We start from the raw sequence: 18,995 nt of genomic DNA, 5'->3' as shown, positions 1-18,995 counted from the left end.
CGCCCACTTTTACAGGGAAACGTACCGGTGGTTTTTGTTTGTTTGAATTTGAAACTATACCTAATTCAATAAGCAATATTATGAATTTTTTTTTGAAATTATTTTCAGAGTTCAAATTATTTCCAATATATGGGCACCTACATAAATATAAAACCCAAAATATTTTCTACATGCGGGGTTTGGTAACTATTTGAAAAATTATTCAGAAAAACAAATGTTATATTTTAAAGCGCAAATATTAAATAGATTAAAAACTAGTAAGGTCTTCACATTCACATTTAACTTGTTCTACATAATCCTCTGATTCACAGTGTGATGGATTCCGAAGTAGAATGTAGGGAGTGTAGGGAATATAGGGAGAAATAGATTGTGTATTATTAAAAAAATCTCATATGGTTACAATTTATTAAATTATGTTTTCACGATTTATTAAAATTCCTATTTGACACAAAAAAGTTTTTTTATTTTATTTTTTTATTTTGTAAATTTATTGCATAAAATTAGTACACATATTTAATAACAGGAAATCTATATAAAACCAAAAAAATATAAAATGAAAATGGAGTGTTCTCTGTTTATGATAGTCTCCATCTAACATGGCTCAGCCTGTTCTAAGATGGAGATGATCCAAAAGAAAGTTGTTTTTTTATTATAAAATAAAACACATTTAATATGGGTACATATTATAATCTATATTTTTTTGCTTATCTATTGTTTTCATAAATCCTATAATTAGTTGTGAATTATCCAAATAATTTTCATAAAGTATATATAAATTGAAAATAATTATTTGGTACAGTTCTTGATTGCTTTAATAGTAAGAATGTTAATTTATTGTCATGTAATCCAATAAGTAGGAATGTATCTACCATAAACATTAAAAAAAAATGATTCAATAGTATATAATATTTAAAATTGTGACCTTTTCATTTTGAAGCTACTTTAATTTTTAACTCTACATATTCAGGTGATTTTTTATTTATTTCTAAATTACGTTACTTTAAAAAAAATATATATATATTATGAGCCACAGGAGTGTTTTCGACTTGATGACTACTCTCAGGTAAAAATCCTGAAAAGAAAATATGGAGAAAAGTTTCCCTCATAGGAAAGTGGTTCATTCAAAAGTAGTGGCGTGTTCGCCTACAACGCTTGGTTCGTGCACCACCAGGAGTGGACTAAGGTTTGATGGTGTATTTAAATTTTGTATGAGGTCATATCGGATTTCTCTATATTATTTGTTTTGTTTTCTGTAACATTATTTCATATTTGTAAACATTATTAGCTTCGTTTCTGACTGATGTTGTTTCCCAAAAATTATGTGTTTTTGTTAGAGTTAATGGTTTTGTGAACGCATATCATTGAATTGAAGGGTTTTCTTTATTTACAATGAGTAAGTACTGTTCAACATCGACTTTACCCTTGTGAACCTGTTTTATTTCTCGGAGCTTTGTTTTGTAATATGTTGAATTTGTTTCAAATTTGTCATAGTTTGATAGGATAATGTGCTGCTGCAGTGGTCGGTGTGTGGTTTACTGATTGTGATGTAGGTGATTTTGCATGAACCCTTATCAACAAATCTTCTGGTTCTTCCCAAAATTGAAAATGTTTTGTTTTCTGTAATTTTTTTTTGCTATAACCTTAGTGTTGTAATGAAATGTAAGTTTCAAGTGTACATATATACTTTAGAAATGTTAATAATTAGTATGTATATAGTTCAATTAAAATAAGATGTAAGTTAATATTGAGCCATTCATATATTATAATGAAAGTACTATTTTAAGACTAAATAAAATAAAAAAAGACACAATATGGTAAAGGCTAAAAAAATTTAAAAAAAAACTTTTTGAGTTCCAGAAGATACACAGAAGAATCATCAGTGAAAGGTAAATAAAATAAACAACGATAGTTTAAAAATGATAAAACATTTATTTGCCATACATAAAAACATGTTTATTTATTTATAAAAGAACAACATAAAAATAACCTTTGAAAAGATGAGTTATTTAGAAATAAGTTTGAGTAACATTTGCAAGCATACAAATATAAACATATTATAAAAATTACATGTTTATATTTATTAATTCCAGTCACCGCTTTAAAAAAAGGATTTTGATTGAATCATTCAAATAGCATCATGAATAGTTTTGGTAAAGGTGTGCATGCTCTCAATAGGAGTGGCAGGAGTTATCCCATGACCAAGATTGGCTATGTAACGATGCTTTCCAAATTTCTTTACCATTGTAGTTGTAAGTTCTCGTATTTCATCCTAAAAATAAAGCAAAAAGTTATAAGGCAATTTGCCATCATAAAAATGTGAAAAAAAACCAAAGAAATTGCTTCCATGTAAAAATCCTGAATAAGGAAACCGAATGAGAAAGATCCATCTCGTTGTGAATTGGTTGGTGCATTCCCCAACCATTTTTGAGGTCCTGGGTTTTATTCGGAGAAATTCGGATTTAGAGAAAGATCGGAAAACTTACTAAAAAACATTCTACAACAACAACAAACCATCACGCCGTTTCCCCAAAAGGGTAGGCAGAGAGGATAGAATGCCACAACACTCTATCTTTGCATACCGATCTCGCTTCCTTTACATTCATACATCTTCTCATGCACGCGCGCCGATTAATCCGACTTTGACATGTCCATCTTCAAGTATTTGTTAGATTTGGTCATGCCATGTCTTTCTCGGTCTTCCTCTATTTCTGCATCCATCAACATTTGCATTGTAAATATTCTTAGGCGTTCTTTCGCTGTTCATTCGTTCTACATGTCTAAACCAGCGCAGAGCTCCTTTCTTGATTTTGTCGATAATGCTTGTCTCAGCCTTACATAATGTTTAGCCTATTTTAATCCCTTTTTTTTCCAGGTCCACACACCAGGACTCCGTTGTGAACTGCTAATTTTGCCTCTTGTGACAAACAGATCGGAAAACTAGTAGGTAGTCATGTTATTGTTTATTTTTGCATAAAAATGTCTGCCTTAAAACAGGTTGTACCTAGTTAGGCAGACTAGACATAATACAGAGAAATCTATTTACCTAAATATGTATGTAGTATTTATACTATTTACCTATACAGAAATTGTAATTTTTGTTAATAAAACATGATTTATTATTATTATATTTATTCCTGACAATGAAATACTGATTTTAAAAGTTGTCAAAACTGCAATATTTTATTGTCACTTGGCCCCAATTATATTAGAAAATTAACAGATTTATCTTCAACCGTTTATAAAGTAAATTCAAAATTTATGCACGAAAATTTGTATGAAAATTTAAAGCATCTTCGTGGTAAAAGTAATTAAAAATGTTTAAAAAATAAAATTGTATGCATATTCTATTTTTCATATAAAAAACTTAATTTGACTTTATAGATAAAATTAAAGATAACTGTTAACTTCCCATTGTAATACGGGCCCTGGACTGACCTGAAGCGCAAGACTAATCACTTAACTTTTATGGAACAGGTGATGAAATATGCTGCATTTGGTTTACCAATGCAGTGCCCTACTCAGCACTGGGTGCAGAAAAGTTAATGATGATGATGATAAAATTTAATGAGCTTAGGCCAGACCCTTGATCATAATCTGCATCCGATGTTGTATAGGGCACTGTATTTAAACACCAAATCAATACTTTTTTTCAATCATCAAATCTCTCATCCAGGGTTCTGGTACTATTTCACACACAGAACTGTATTCTTTATCTGCCTGGACACAGGCATCTTTACTTACTTGGGGTTTATATAAATCTTGTGGATCCAAATTTCCTTGAAGTGTAATATTTTGTCCAACTTCTGATCTAGCTTTCTCAGGATCAACAGTCCAGTCAATTCCAATGACATCATATCCAAAGTCTGATTGCAATTTCAGAGAATGTCCGGCTCCTTTGGCGAAAATTGTCTAAACATATAATAATATGTTGTTGGTACAGGTACTTATAAAACCCTTTGTCAACTGATAAAACCCACTAAATTCTCTGAAGTTTAGTTTCAAAATTATCAAATATAAAAACTAACTACAAGTATCTTTTAAAAAATGTATTCAGGTGTAAACTATTAATTCCATAAATCAGATATTTTTTTCTAAGATCTCAACTATTGAAACAAAATACTATTTTTATGCTCTTTATTGGGGCCTTTTACAAAAACATGATAACATCGGCTGAAAACAAACGACTGATGTGCGAAAAAGGCAACATTGACTTTCTTTTATATTTAATCGTTAGAGGGTTAAATAAAGGCTTTATATTCCAGGTTTAAAAAAAATATATATACACGGTTTTTAAGGGCCATACCGCGAAACTTAAGAGGAACATTAAAAAACATCCTTATGAATTTTTTGGAAAATCGCAATTTTCAAATACAAAAATAAAAAAAATGAGATTAAAAACCTATTTGACCAACAAAGCAATGCATACCGGACGCAGATTAGGGAAGCGGCTGGGTAAGGGAGGGGTAGAGGTATGTTCAAGGGATACCTAGTCTGAGATATAAAGGATTGTCTCGATTTTCAAATTAATTTTATTAATTAAAAAATGAGTTTCTGAAAAAAAATTATTAAGATTTTTTTTTATAATTTACCACGAGGAATGTTCTAAAAACATTTTATACAGAAAAAAACATGTATAGCTAATCTAAGTATCAAATTATATGCTTTTGTACTTATCAAGTTGAGGCATACAGTGTCAAAAAATGTTTAAATCACACTCATGTAAAGTTGAAGAAAATCATATGCGTCATTATTCTACGAACACGAATTATAATAAGCATAAAAAGGCTTATGTTGAGTCAAACATTTAGATAGATTTTCCTTAAAATAGGCAATAATGCATTTAGAGGGTTTTATCAGTATGGCAAAGATGTAGTGAATATCTGATATTATGTAAAACTGCAATGATAGTATGGATATTAATATATTTTGTAGTTATATTATTTTATTAATATTTTAAATACATATGAATTATTAACATATTACAACAGAGATGAAGAACATTTAAGAGAAGGTAATATAGAAGTCCAGGCATCTACAGGGCTTATGACCTGTAAATGGCTGGTTTAAGTGGCCACTTTACACACTGTGTAACATTCACCATTCTGCCTATATTTGAACATCTATATTCCTTCAATTCTTTCATCTGATGATGTTTGTGAAGTTAAAGAGCTGAAACCTTTATTTATGCGGGGGAGATTCATCTAGTTGAATTATTTCACCTACATACTAGGCAACGCCTGAAAATATTATTTTTTCAATTTGTCAGAACTCAATTAATGAGGAAGTTCAGTGGTTATTTTATGTAATGTATTTAAATAGTTATAAAAAAAATTAAACAACTAGTTATAACTTACAATATGCATAAACAAAAATAATTTCAGTTACTTTATTATAAGTAATTAAAATCAGACGCATTATGTTTCCTAATTTTTTTGTATTTTCCATTCTTCATCTGATTGAATTATTTGAGCAACTTTGTGAGAGTCATCTCTCTGTTTCTGAAGTTCACACAAGGGTTGTGTATACCATTATTTGTTAGTTTTCTTAAATATATATTTTTTAGTAGGCTTGCCATTGTCTATTACTTTCATCACAAAACGATTTTCTCTATTATTTACTTCACATATAGATGTTTCAATATTACAATTTTCTTTTTGATATACATGTTTTTTCTTTGCTGTAATTTTGTTTTGCCTCTTTTATTTCATTGGAAGTTTTTTGACACCAATCTTCGAAGAAATCCAATAAAAATTTATGGTCTTGATTTGGAAAATGACACACAATTTATTTTCTTGATTCTAAATTAATAAATATTAATTTTTTCATACATTTTTGAGAAATTTCACCTAGCAATTAAATGCTCTAATTTTTACCGCATGTAAGAAAACATTTTTTAAATATAATATTAAAATCAAATACATGAAAGTTATTTAGTTTATGCCATATTGGGCATATTCAGATTAAAGATTAATAATGTTTAAGCATTATTCCTCTGTATTTCAATCTCAAAGGTAACAAGAAACCAAATATTTAAGAATTGAAAAATTTAACAAAACAGACCATTGGCAACTCAGGAAGTCGTCTGCTTTTTAAACCATTTTTAACACCAGCGGATATTTCTTTTAAATATGGGGCAGCTATCGAAGCAAATTGTTCGACGGATAAATGTTCAGCACTAGATTCAAAAACTTGCAAAAGTTGAGCTCCTGCTTCAGCCTAAAACAACAAAAAAATTACATTGCGTAAAAAATATTCTTTTGTTATACCAACATACAGTTTACAATAAATTATATTTTATACATTACCTGCATAAGTAAATAATCTATAATCACAGTTGTAAGAATTTTCAGAAGTTTGTGAGATTCAGGAAGATGATTTTTGAGCCATCCTTTTGATTTTTCCATATCTTTGCTACCACCTCCTTCTATCATGTATCCCATTAGTGTCCACTGAAAAATTTAATATGTATTGCGTGAATTTATTGATTTACAAGAGCATTTCTTTAATAAAATCTGTTTCACAATCTTTGTTGCATAGTTTAAGTGCTTTCAAATACTAATCATAATATTATAATATGGAAAAGCAAACAAATTACGCTAAATGCTAGATAATGTTACGTAATTCTGATAAGAAGAGAAAAATAATAATGTCAGCATATTAATGTTGCAACTGTGTTTGATTAAACATAACTGTTTTTATTAATATGCAGTAATTTATAAATAAAGCATCTTTGTATTATTTAAACTTAAGAAAAACTTTTATTATTTGGTTAAGTAATCAATACTACAAATCTTTGTAAAACATTTCTAGTTTTATTAGTAGTAAATAAGTAGCAGTTTAGTTTTATTCTGTGTTTAGACGAAAGAAGAATAGAATTGTGTGTGTAAAAAAGAGCCAGAACCATGGAAGAATGTTTTTTGATTCAACGGCTACTCTCAGGTAAAAATCTTGAAAAAAGAAATTGCACAAATACAAGTCTGCCTTGCAGTGTAGTGGTTGGGGCGTTCGCATACCATACTTTTTAAAATTAAAAATAATTATTTGAGTTTTATAATTTACAATATTTCAATTTTGGGGGGCATTCTCAATGTGTTGTAAATAACTCAATATTAGAAAATGGGAATCAAGTTGTGGTAGAGTGGGGTTCGAACCTCGGACCTCTGACCCGTGAGTCTGCGACACTATCTACCGCAACCTAATTCTTAAGGTTTGATTCCTAGCAGAGTGGATGTGAAATATATAGGTTTTAAAGGTGGCCTCCACCACAATATTACGGAGCTCTTGGATTGGCTCCTGAAACGTAAGACTGATCAGCTTACCTTCCGAGTAACAAAAATGATTCAGATTTGCTGCAGTTGCACCACTGTGTCCGGATGGGGAAATGAGAATGAGTTGTATTTTAGGCAGAGAATGTGGTTCAGTAGATAGCAATATGAAAATGCCATGACCAAAGACTATAATAGTAGAATTCTCAAATTTAAGTTAGTGATTGGTTAAAAAATGGTTCTAAAAAACAATAACGACAAACCATCACGCCGTTTCCCCGTAAGGGTAGGTAGAGAGGATAGAACGCCACAACACTATATCTTTGCACACAGATCTCGCTTCCTCTACATTCATACATCTTATCATGCATGTGCGCCGATTATTCCGACTTTTAAAAAATAATCAAAATATCATTACCGGTGCTCCAGTAAATCCAATGAGGGGAACTTTTCCTTCTATTTTGTGCCTAGTGAGAGTGATGGCATCTCCAACATATGTCAGTCGAGAGACTGCACCTTCAATAGTAAGTTTTTTAAGATCTTCCGGAATATTCAATGGATCTGGAAACACTGGACCCTTAAAAAAAAAGACTATTTTTGACAGTGTATTTTGAAAACAATTATTTTATTGATCAAGGTGTACACATATGGAATAAATGATCGAATATTTTCGATTTGTTGATTTTTGGATGACGGTTGCAGAATTTCAGTAGTATTTTTACTGCAAAGTTTCCTCAAAATATACGGACATAATAATATGTATAGACTGAAGAATTTTTCAAAATTATTTTTAGGAAGGTATCTTATGAAATGTATTGCAACAAAGGAAAATATTTCTGAGAAGGGAAAATGGAAGTCTAGGCATCTACAGGGTTTATGACATGTCACTGGCTAATTTAAGTGGCGACTCTATCTATACACTGTATGGACCTTATATTTTATTTATTCATTTTTTTCCACATAATAAACAGAGATTAATAACAAAAATAATGTGACTTCACTGCTTGTGCCGTGGAAAAATATTTTTGCATGTGAGAATATAAAAAGAATACTTAATATACAGAGATAATTAACAAAACGTTCAGATAGATTTATACACTACGTATTTATGTTTATATTTTATTTATAAATACCTGTATTATTTATATTAAAAAATGAACAACAAAAGAACAAAAACATATCATAAACTATACATTTGCGGATCAGTTGATTCAATATTGGTTTGGGTGAATCAAACATCTACATTTCCTCAACTCTTCCATCTGTTGACTTTTGTGACGTAAAAGAGTAAAAAGGTATCTTATGAGTAAAGATGCTCTTTTTTATTCCCTATTATGCAACCCCATCTAATATGGATGATCTGTGCAATTTAGATTGTAACCTCTTCTTTTGGAAACTGAAAAATGAACTTTTTATTCGAGCAGTTTCTTCTTCTTCATTTACAAATCCGCTCCAATGTGGACTACTATGGTAGTCCTTACGATTTAACGCCAAATTTCATAGTAGTACGCTCACACTTAGCTTCTGCATGGCACTGGGTCTCAAGGTATATTTTTCTTCGAAGAATACAGGGACTCTTAACTCCCAAATGCCTACAGGCAAAAAAATATCAATAAAAGTGTCACCCTGGATTACTGTAGTAGTCCACGTGAGTATTCAAGTGTTAATTTCAATTGGTCCCTTTAAAAACGACAGAGGTTTTACTGTATACCAAGTTTAAGAAAAAAACAATAAGACAGTATCTGTCTATCAATATTAGAAAACCTTAGCGCTAAAAATAATAAGCAGTTGTTACAAAAGTATTAAATAACAATGTGTATGAATTCTATCAATAAATGGTGATGATAATAGTTGACCTGTCTTGATAGGTCAAAATATGGTGATAAAAATAATTACATAAATCTAAGTTAATTACGGTTATCAAAAAAAGATCGTTAAATATTTGCTGGAAACATTGCATAATATTTTGGAACAGATGAAAGCAGTTTTTTTTGTGAAAATACCTCTTTATGATATAGTAGAGGAAATAGGAAGATTTAAAATCTTGCTTACTTTTCCAGGATGCATTTCTACAGTCATTCCTAAGGCTTGTGGGATGACCAGTATATCGCTGAATATAATGGATGCATCTAAATGTTCAAAACGCCTTAGCGGTTGCAAAGTTACTTCACATGCTAACTCCGGTGTTCTACAAACTTCAAAGAAGTCATGTTTAGCTCTAACAGCTTGAAATTCCGGCAAATATCTTCCAGCTTGCCGCATTACCCAAACTGGTACTTTATCTACTTCTTCGCCCTTAGCAGCTCGTAAAAGTCGATCATTTTTCAAATCAGGGAATGCCTAAAACAAAATTATAGGTTAAAATAGTCTTGACCAAATAATTAAACAGCGTAGAAATATACTAATATGCAAACAACATTTTACCTTGTTATTCGTCGACATTACGAAGGTAAGATGACAATGAAAGGTTACTTCAGCTACTTTGAATTTTTATGACACATTGATCAATTTTTTGAGACTTGACAGATAGTTTCGACTTTTGACAGTTTTCGGCATATTTTAATATTATCTACACGTACGCATGCGCCAGTTCCGCTGTTGTAAAAAAATCGACCAATCACGTATTAGGTGTAACACCAATCAAATAAGAATCTCAATAGAATTTTACAGTCTGCGATAATATCGACAAAACGTTTAAACCGGGAAACATTTAAATTAATGAATTATTTACAACTCAAATATGTCGAAATTTTGTTAGTTTAGCAAGTTATATTATGATTATTATTAAAATTATAATTTTATGTTATTCTTGTACATTTATTTTTGTTGTCTATCATTTGTGTCTATTTTGTTATTCCTTTCTGTTTGTGTTGTTTTAATGTTTATTATAATTAGTAAATCCATGTAGCTTGTTTTTGGCCGATGTTATTATGTTTTGGTTGAAGGCAAAAATAAAGGAAAAAAAATAGCGTTTTGAAGTAAATTTTTTTTCATAGAAATATTACTCCTTTTATAGCTGATCCATACAACGATTTTTGAATGAGTACCTATTTGAATCTTTTCATAATTCATATATCAGATATTTATTTATATATTTAAATCTTCAAGTACAAAGAATAAGTACTTTGACGGATTTATTGCTAAAAGCAATATCTTCCAGCCAAACCAAAAAACAGACTGGTCAAAAGAAGAGTTGGCCAAAAACTCGTTAAAAAACAAAACATGAATCAAAAGATACATACATGAAAAAACCTAATTAATTTAAAAATAACAGCGGTTTTTTAATGGGGAGACAGGGCTTGCTATATGCTTAAATATATGGTTAAAAAAAAGTACATTAAGTTGTACACATAGTATTAAACGACGAAGAATGTGGAATCATGTAATGAGTTTGGAAGAAGATAGGAAGAGGAACCAGGAAAGAAAAGGAATAAAAAATATTTAAAAAAAAAGAACATTGAAATGATGGGCAGGTTAGGGTTATATAATAATGTTTCAGGTGTTTCTTGAAAGTGGACAGATAAAGTACATTTTAATATGAAGAGGTAGCTCATTCTAAAGTCTAGCATCTTAAACAGAAAAAGGAATTGCTAAAAAATGATGAGCTATGTTAAGAAATGAAAAGTGTTCTCAGAAGAGAAGATCGAAGCGAAAGACCACGATCAGAAAGATAAATGAAATTCGCAGCCCACGTATATCACCTCGTATATATTATCAATTATTTTTTATGAATTACATTATTCCATGTCCGCTCTCTAGTTGGAGCATATGGTGTCCACAAAGATCCTCCAAGCATCTCTGTCGGCTGCCAGCTCCTGTGCATCCCCCCAAGTCAGGTTCGCGTCCCGTAGGTCTGACGCGAACTGTCGACGAACAGTCAGCAGTGGACGTCCAAGACGTCGAAAACCTGATGCCTTGTAAAGTAGGCAAGCGCGGTTAACGCTTTAAGGAGGCATCCGCAGCATATGGCCAAGCCAACCGTATCGCCTCCGCTTGATGACAGTTGTCACCGGAGTTTGCTGCGTCCGTTCTCTTATTACTTCATTCCTTACAAAGTCAAACCACCGCACACCCAAGATTCTTCTGAGACACCTATTCTCAAAACTCAGAATTTTGCTGCTTTGAGCCCTAAGTGAGGTGCCACGATTCGCATCCGTAGAGGAGAATAGGTGTTATGCAGGCGTTATATAGGCGGCATTTGGTTTTCACTGAGTATTTATCCGATCTCCAGACAGCCTTCATAATATTGAATGTGGCGCCTGCTATTCCTAGCCGCACTCACAATTCTTTTTGAAAGCTGCCATTTTCCGTAACATATACTTCCAGGTATTTGAAACTCTCGACGACTTGGTTTGACAGAGTGGGGGGATTTTGGGTATCAAGGCAGGAAGTGTTACACAGTACATGGGTTTTGCAATATTAATTTTTAAACCCATGCATGCGGAGTACCTATTTAGGCCATCTACAGTGGCCTGAAGACCCCTGACTGAATCGTCAATTATAATGAATAAATCGTCAATCGTCAATATAATTTTAATAGATTACCTACTAATTAATAAAAAGGGATATAAAATAACTCGTATATTCTTATTAGCATAAAAATTAAGATCCCAACAAAAAAACATGGCTCCGTTTCGTCTCTACGAGACAATGTATCTTTCTATAATTGGTCCAGTCATTGGCTTTTCGTTCTTACGTTATACTCGTGGGATATCTTTCTCCTACCAGAATGGGCATTAAAGAGTATAATATCTTAAACACCTGTGCTTGGATGGCCGATATTTATAGCCAAATTGTTTACGATTCCATTGGTCTAAATGGGCTCACGGACAGACCTTTTTGGGCACCAACAAAGGGAAATTAATGGTACCTGGCAAAACTTTGACGTGATCGCACTGCAATAATTCACGCAGATACCGTTAGGAGTTGAGGTAGTATAAAAAAAGGATACTAGATGAAGGAAGAGATGTTTAATACGTGGGAGGATCAAAAGTCGAGACACTCGTGAGTAAAACTTTTTTGGGTTGATTATTTTCAAAACAGAGAGAGATTATAATCTCTCAGATAATCTGTTTTGGCGTGCAATAAAACGTAATTAAGAAGTCCTTTCTCAGGTATATAATTTTAAAGTAAGAACAAATTATTTGTTATTTTTGGGGAATGGAAACGGTTTTTTTTGCTTCCAATTAAAATAAGGTTATAACTTATAACACAATATACCTAGCATATAGCGGTATTTTAAAATAGATTTTAAGGCCTATTACCAATAAATTGATAGCTTAAACCACGAAAAAAATCATTAATTTAATCAATTTTACTATATACCTAGGTTAATAAAATAATAATAATGAAATAAAAATAGACAGAACTCAAATTACTTGAAAATACAATACAGAAAAAAACGAATATATCGAAATATCACATTTTTTTACAAGTTTAAAGTAATAAGGGTTTATAAAATACTATTGAGAAAAAAAACTTTTTCTACTTTTTTTTTTTTTTTTTTTTTTATACGCCTCCACTCGTTTGCGAGTGATTTTGGCATTTCTACTTAGCATAAAAAATATTTTCAAATTTATGGCCTTAAATTAAATCACCACGAAAATGGTCATTGCATTGGCCACGCCCCTAATACGTCGCGATTCAAGTTTTATTAAAACTTTGTTAGAATTTTTTAAATTTGTTTTTAGAACACCGTCACGAATCTTGCCGTCACAATTCTCAATGCCAAAAATGTTGGGTTTTTCTAGGGACATATTAAAAAAAATTTGTTAAAGTTACGTATGAAAACATTTTTCCGCATAATACGTGTTGATTTTGAAAATACAATTAATTATTCTAAATCCATTTCATGTATTTTTATCGGTATTCGTAGAATATGATATTTCCCCATTAAATGAAATATTTGAACTCTCGAGTTTAATTTCACATTAGGATAAAATAATTACTTCATTTATTCATTCACAAATTTTATTTATATTAATTTACACAAAAGTTTCAACTGTATGGGACGAATAATGTACATCTAGTACCTGCCTACATACAACAATAATATAAGAGTCGGTAGCCATAACAATAACATAATAATAACAAACAAGAATCACGTCAAAATAAAAAGACGAAGACTAACATTTTATTTACATGAAACATCCAAATTTAATAATTGAAAAATTATCAAATCCCTACCATCAAGGAAAATCCTGTCCTAAACACCTCCCGTATAAATAGATTTAGTCCTTGAGTAATAAACACTCTCAGTGACATAAAAATATTAAACACTCTCAGTGACATAAAGAAGAGGTGCCGTGCCTCTGAACAAAAGTCAAGCGGGTTTTGGGTATTAGATACCTAATTAATATTTTGGGAAAGCGTTGTACAAACCTTTAAGTGCCTATGTCGATTATTAAAATATTTCAACAATTACTGATTTTATGCATGCTTTTTAAAAAGCTTTTGTTGCCAAAATTGACCAGATTATGAATAATTAAAGGTCATTTAAGCAAGTACATTATGGAGTCCGATATTTAATTTTTCCTCACTTAGAATTATTGTAATATAAATAAGTTAATTTCATTTACGTGGTAAATATAATTAGATAGGTAGTATTTATTATATTTCAGCATAAATATTTTATGTAAGTAGACTTTCGTGACAAAATAATATTATAATAATATGTATTTTTATGATAGCTTAGATGCACACGCGAAAGATGTCGCTAGTAGTTATATTTACGAAACTTAAACGCCGAAATTTCTTTTCTACGTAAAAATAAACAAATCTTTTATATTTTTAATGTAAATAATCAATATACTTAATTTTTATTTACTTTCTAGGTATGCATGTAATATAACTTAGTGTATAATTTATTACAATAATAAAAAACGTATATAGTTTTATTCCACTTTTATTGAGAAATTTTTACCTGTGACCGGGTTTCGTCGTGACCGACATCGACAGTCTGACAATCTGAAAAGTGGAATAAAACTATATACGTACTTTTATTATTATAATTAAAATGTAGTTCCACCAAGAAATTAATGTCAGTACAAAAACTCAATCTAGTATAATTTAATTATTCATTGGAATATACCGTTTCGAGTAGGTACTATCTACAAATTTCGTATAGGAAGAGAGGTTAGTATTAGGAGATAGGGATATTTCGAAAAAAACCCAATAAAGTAAACTTGTAAACTTGTTTTTTTAAAACAAAGATCTACAAAGTACCTATTCGGTTATAATGAATTCTTTTATAAATTGAGGAAAAAAACAGTTTTATCAGTTAATTGAGACATTATTTTGAAATACAGTAGAACTCCTTGTATCCGAACTTCTACCAGTCGGATTGCCAAATATGCAGATCGTTATCAGGAAATAAAAATTAAAAGATACGTTATAATATCGCCTATCCCTAGGCTCCATAGATATGGCAATCAGTATGAGGACAAGGCTGATATATTTGGTTCTGGACTTGATAGTTATAAAACGAGTCAGATTTCTTTTTTTCTCTCGCAATATTATTCTTAAACTTTTCTTTATATTTAAAAATGTTTTTCCTATTTTTGTTTTTTCATATTTATGTATTTATTTCGTTAATATTTTTGGTTGCTTATGTGTATTTACCTACTTGTTACTATTGTTATAGTTATGCAATTTTATAATTTTTTGTTATGTTTTTATATACGTATTTTTTTTCATATTTATGTTCAATATATGTTAAAGGCAATTTATGCCGTTTATGTAAAATAAATAATAACAAATAAAAAAGGGCGCTGGCGGCCTGCGCATTTCTACGTCAAAGCAATTGACTTTGCTGGACACGTTTCTTCTTCTTTTCCACATCCTCTCCAGACGTGGACATTATCAGACGCCTCCAAGAGCGTCCGTTAGTTCCGCCGAAAGATCGTCATCGACGGCGTTCTTTGAATTGGTCAACTATATCATGAAAATCCCTCTCCTTGACTCCTCCCCTCTATTTCCTCATTCCTTAACCTTCTTACGATCTCTTTTTTTTCTCATGTCTTACATAATAGTAATTAATAATGTGTACAGTACGAGTATATTAATATTTCATACTCGATTTTTAAAATATTTTTATTTTTAAGCACTCTTTATACCACATATATATAAATGGCAAAAGTGCCGTGTATAAATAAATAAATAATATATTATTTTTCTCTTTACTGCTCTCATTATATTTGTGAAAAACTTTAACTGGATGTATGTACTATTTATTATATTTTGTATTCTTATATAACAACTGTTGTTTTTCCTTGATAAATAATATAAAAAAATCGGTATATGTTCTAATTTATATTTATTTTTTGATATTGTTATTATTTGAATTTTTAAGTATCATTTAATGAAAGAAAATATAAGTTCAAAAGAAGGTCCTGCCTAAACACAGGAATTTCTAAGCTAGTCGGGACCTGAAACAATGAACCTCTTTACATTTTGAAACTGTGGAATAAATAAATAAAAATAACAAATAAAATCTGTTGATCCTACATCAGTAACATTGTAACAATCAATTATTTTATTTTAGTAATGTTATATATAAGTATATGTTGTGTAATGACTGTAGGTAAACGACAACAAATGTGGCACCTTCATAATAAATAAATATCTACGTATTTTTATATAAATGATTTATGCAAGTACAATATTTTGAGTTTGAGATTCCCTACTCTAAAATGTTATCATCCCTGTTGTAATTTTTTAATATGTTATTATATTAAGAGAAAAGTACCAACTGAAATTTATTAATAGTTTAAAATATACCTAGTACAACATCTAGGTATGTTGGAAAATATATTTGAGATGCTGTTTTGGTAAATCTTAATAGTTTTAAGTAGTTTGAAACCCAATCCACGCTCCAGGATTCACCGAGGAACCTAATTAAAATTCCTCATGAATAAGTCTAAGTCTAAGTAATTTTATAAATATTAAGTTGATGGCAAATACTTGTCTTAAGTAGTTACTTTCTTTAGTTTACTCACAATACCTATTTTAAAAAAAGTAAATAATGAACGGGCCAAGGTGTTTAGAACCCCTTAATTCTTTCCCTCCAACCCCATTTTTTGTTGAAATCAACCCTCACATTTACATGACAAAAGCTACGAAAAGTAAAACTTTGTGCACACCTTCACTGGACGAATTTCAGTTTCTTTTAATAATATGTAAATTGATAAAAGAAACATGCAATCAGATGCAAACGGTTTTGACATAATAATGTTTGTGTCATACAAATAATGTTTTGTAAGTAAATATTTAATTTTTAATTTATTTAACAAATATATAAAATATTATTTTCAATAAATGTAAATAATAGATGCTTTAACAAATCACATCGGAAATGGATAATAGTTCAGTCTTGATAAATCTAAAATATGGAAGTCTAGACATTTACTCTAGACACAAACTTGTGACCTGTCATTGGCTGGTTTTTAATTTTATTTATTCTATAATACACATATTACAAAAAAATAATAACGTATCCCTAACTCTATGAGGCCAAGAGCTATGACTGTGTTGAGTTGGGATACAACATTTGTAATAGAAAATGGAAGCGTGCATATTATTAAAAAATACTACAAATAAAAATACATAAACATAAACATAAATAACTGTTTAATAAGGGTTTACGTGGCCACTTTACCTACTGTATAACATTCACCATTTTGCCTATGTTCGAACATCCATATTTCTTTAATTCTTCCATCGGTTGATTTTGGTAAGGTTAAAGAGCTGAAAATTTTATTTTTGAGAAGATATTTATCAGATTGAATTATTTCACATACCTACTAGGCAAAGCCTGATAACTATTTTTTTTTTTGGACCAGTTAGATCATTTTCAATATCCGAGTTTTCTCTGTTGTAATTTGTCAATTTTAAAGACTCCCTAGGGGGTTAAATCCAGACTTTTGTTTACCAACTATTAGACAAACTAAAAATATTGTAATAGATGGCATAGATGCTAATTATTTAACATACATAATATGTATGTAGGTACTAAGGTAAGTATCATTTAAATAATTTTGAGGTAATTTTCTCGTATCAAATAGGTAAGTTATTTAAATTATTAGTTAAATGAGGAAGTTCAGTGCTACGGAAAATTGGAAATAAAAAATATTTTTTTACGCGCGGTAAAAATAAGATCAGTTAATTGTACGGCGAACTTTCTCGAAAATCTATGAAAAAATTAATAAAAATAATTTTGATAGAAACGAACTGCTTTGAACGACGTCGCTATTTTTCTGAAATCAACCAATGACAGAGTGTTGTGATACATTTTCGGTCACCGGGAAGTCAACCACAAATTAGCACAACTCACCGCACAGAACTTGTGACACAGTATTTTAAGAATCACAAACCTTAAAAAAAAATCATAGCTCTGATAATACGAAAAAAAATATTTTTAATACAAACCCTGTAAATGCATTAAAATGTAATCTCACTCGTTATTTTTTAGAAAAGGAATGAATTTATTAAAAAATAAATTATTAAATTTAAATGGGTTTTTTTTGGATACGTATTTTTGTTTATTTCCTTAAATATAAATTATACATTTCCGGATTTATTGCTAAATTCCTATTTCTTCCAACCAACTGATAAAATAAAGGTGTTATTAAGATTATTTCAGCTTTCACGTTGATCCAAAAAACGTATTAATTATAAAATCTTATTGTAGCATTATTTTTCTTTTTCATTATTACCTAGCTAAATACTAGTCACTTTATGCTTTGTTAAATTATTCTCAATTTTAATTTGCTATATTTATATTTAGAACATAAGGTTTTCTCACTTCAATTTGTTCAATCTATCAATCTTTTATTTGTCATCTTATATGTTTTGTATGTTTTTTTAAAACTTTTTTGCAGTTTAAAAAAAAAAAAATTTACTAATTTGTTTAGTTTTAATTATTTAGTTGAGTTATATAGTTTTATTTCACATTATATATTACATAATAAATTGTTCACTGCTGTGATTATTTCTGTAAAACTTTTTATTGTAAAAGGTTCTTTGAACCGTTAATATATAAATAAATAAATACGATACATAAAAATATTTAAAAAAAAAATTGGCTTAACTATCAAACTTGATAGTCTATTACTAACAAATTATTTTTTTAAACCACTGAACTTTCTCATTAAATTCTAAGGCAGGTAGGTACCAAAAAACGATTAATTTCGAATTTACAGACACATTATACCACTTTTCACGAGTCTCCTGAAACCGAAGAGTTTTTATTTTAATAACAAAATGGTATAAATCGTATTTAGTTAAACATGTTTATCGTGTTAAGCTTTGACAGTCAATCCGTACATTTTTGTATTTCGCCAAGAACGCAACAGATTACTCACAACATTCAGCAGATAATTATTGAAATACGAGTATTTTCGATCTGCAAACCGCGTTACAAAGTTACAGTACTTTGGCCATATAATGAGAAGAAAAAAATACTAGCTCCTTACAGGGAAGAATGCAAGGCAGAGAAGCAGTGGTTGTCGAAGGGTGTCCTGGCTCCGGAATCTGAGGCAGTGGTTTGGAAAGAGTACCACACCAGTGTTTAGGGCTGCAGTAAGCAAGGTGGAGATAGCGATGATGATCGCCGACCCCGCAGAAAAGACAGCACTTAAAGAAGAAGAAGAAATCGCGTTACAAATGCGTAAAAGTATTAGGATTTTAACATAGAAAAAAAAATTCAGATGAAATTGTATAGGTGCAACTTTC

The 18,995-nt window shown here is 30.2% G+C and overlaps 1 protein-coding gene across 1 annotated transcript; it reads right to left on the bottom strand.

Annotated features, from left to right (window-relative positions):
- Positions 1-1,909: 1,909 nt before the first annotated feature.
- Positions 1,910-9,946, bottom strand: Urod (uroporphyrinogen decarboxylase). The gene is made up of 7 exons (XM_088235969.1): positions 9,690-9,946; positions 9,318-9,605; positions 7,684-7,842; positions 6,306-6,449; positions 6,061-6,216; positions 3,742-3,909; positions 1,910-2,269 (listed from the first exon to the last, which is right to left on the bottom strand). The coding sequence occupies exons 1-7, from the start codon at positions 9,705-9,707 to the stop codon at positions 2,126-2,128; spliced, it is 1,077 nt and encodes a 358-aa protein (XP_088092095.1). The 5' UTR covers positions 9,708-9,946; the 3' UTR covers positions 1,910-2,125.
- Positions 9,947-18,995: the final 9,049 nt, after the last annotated feature.

This window comes from Micrasema longulum, unplaced genomic scaffold (assembly GCF_059751315.1).
Source record: "Micrasema longulum isolate JH-2025_06_02 unplaced genomic scaffold, ASM5975131v1 h1tg000097l, whole genome shotgun sequence".
NCBI lineage: Eukaryota > Metazoa > Arthropoda > Insecta > Trichoptera > Brachycentridae > Micrasema > Micrasema longulum.
The sequence above is the reverse complement of the archived record's forward strand: the minus strand, read 5'-3'. Positions and strand labels throughout refer to the sequence as shown.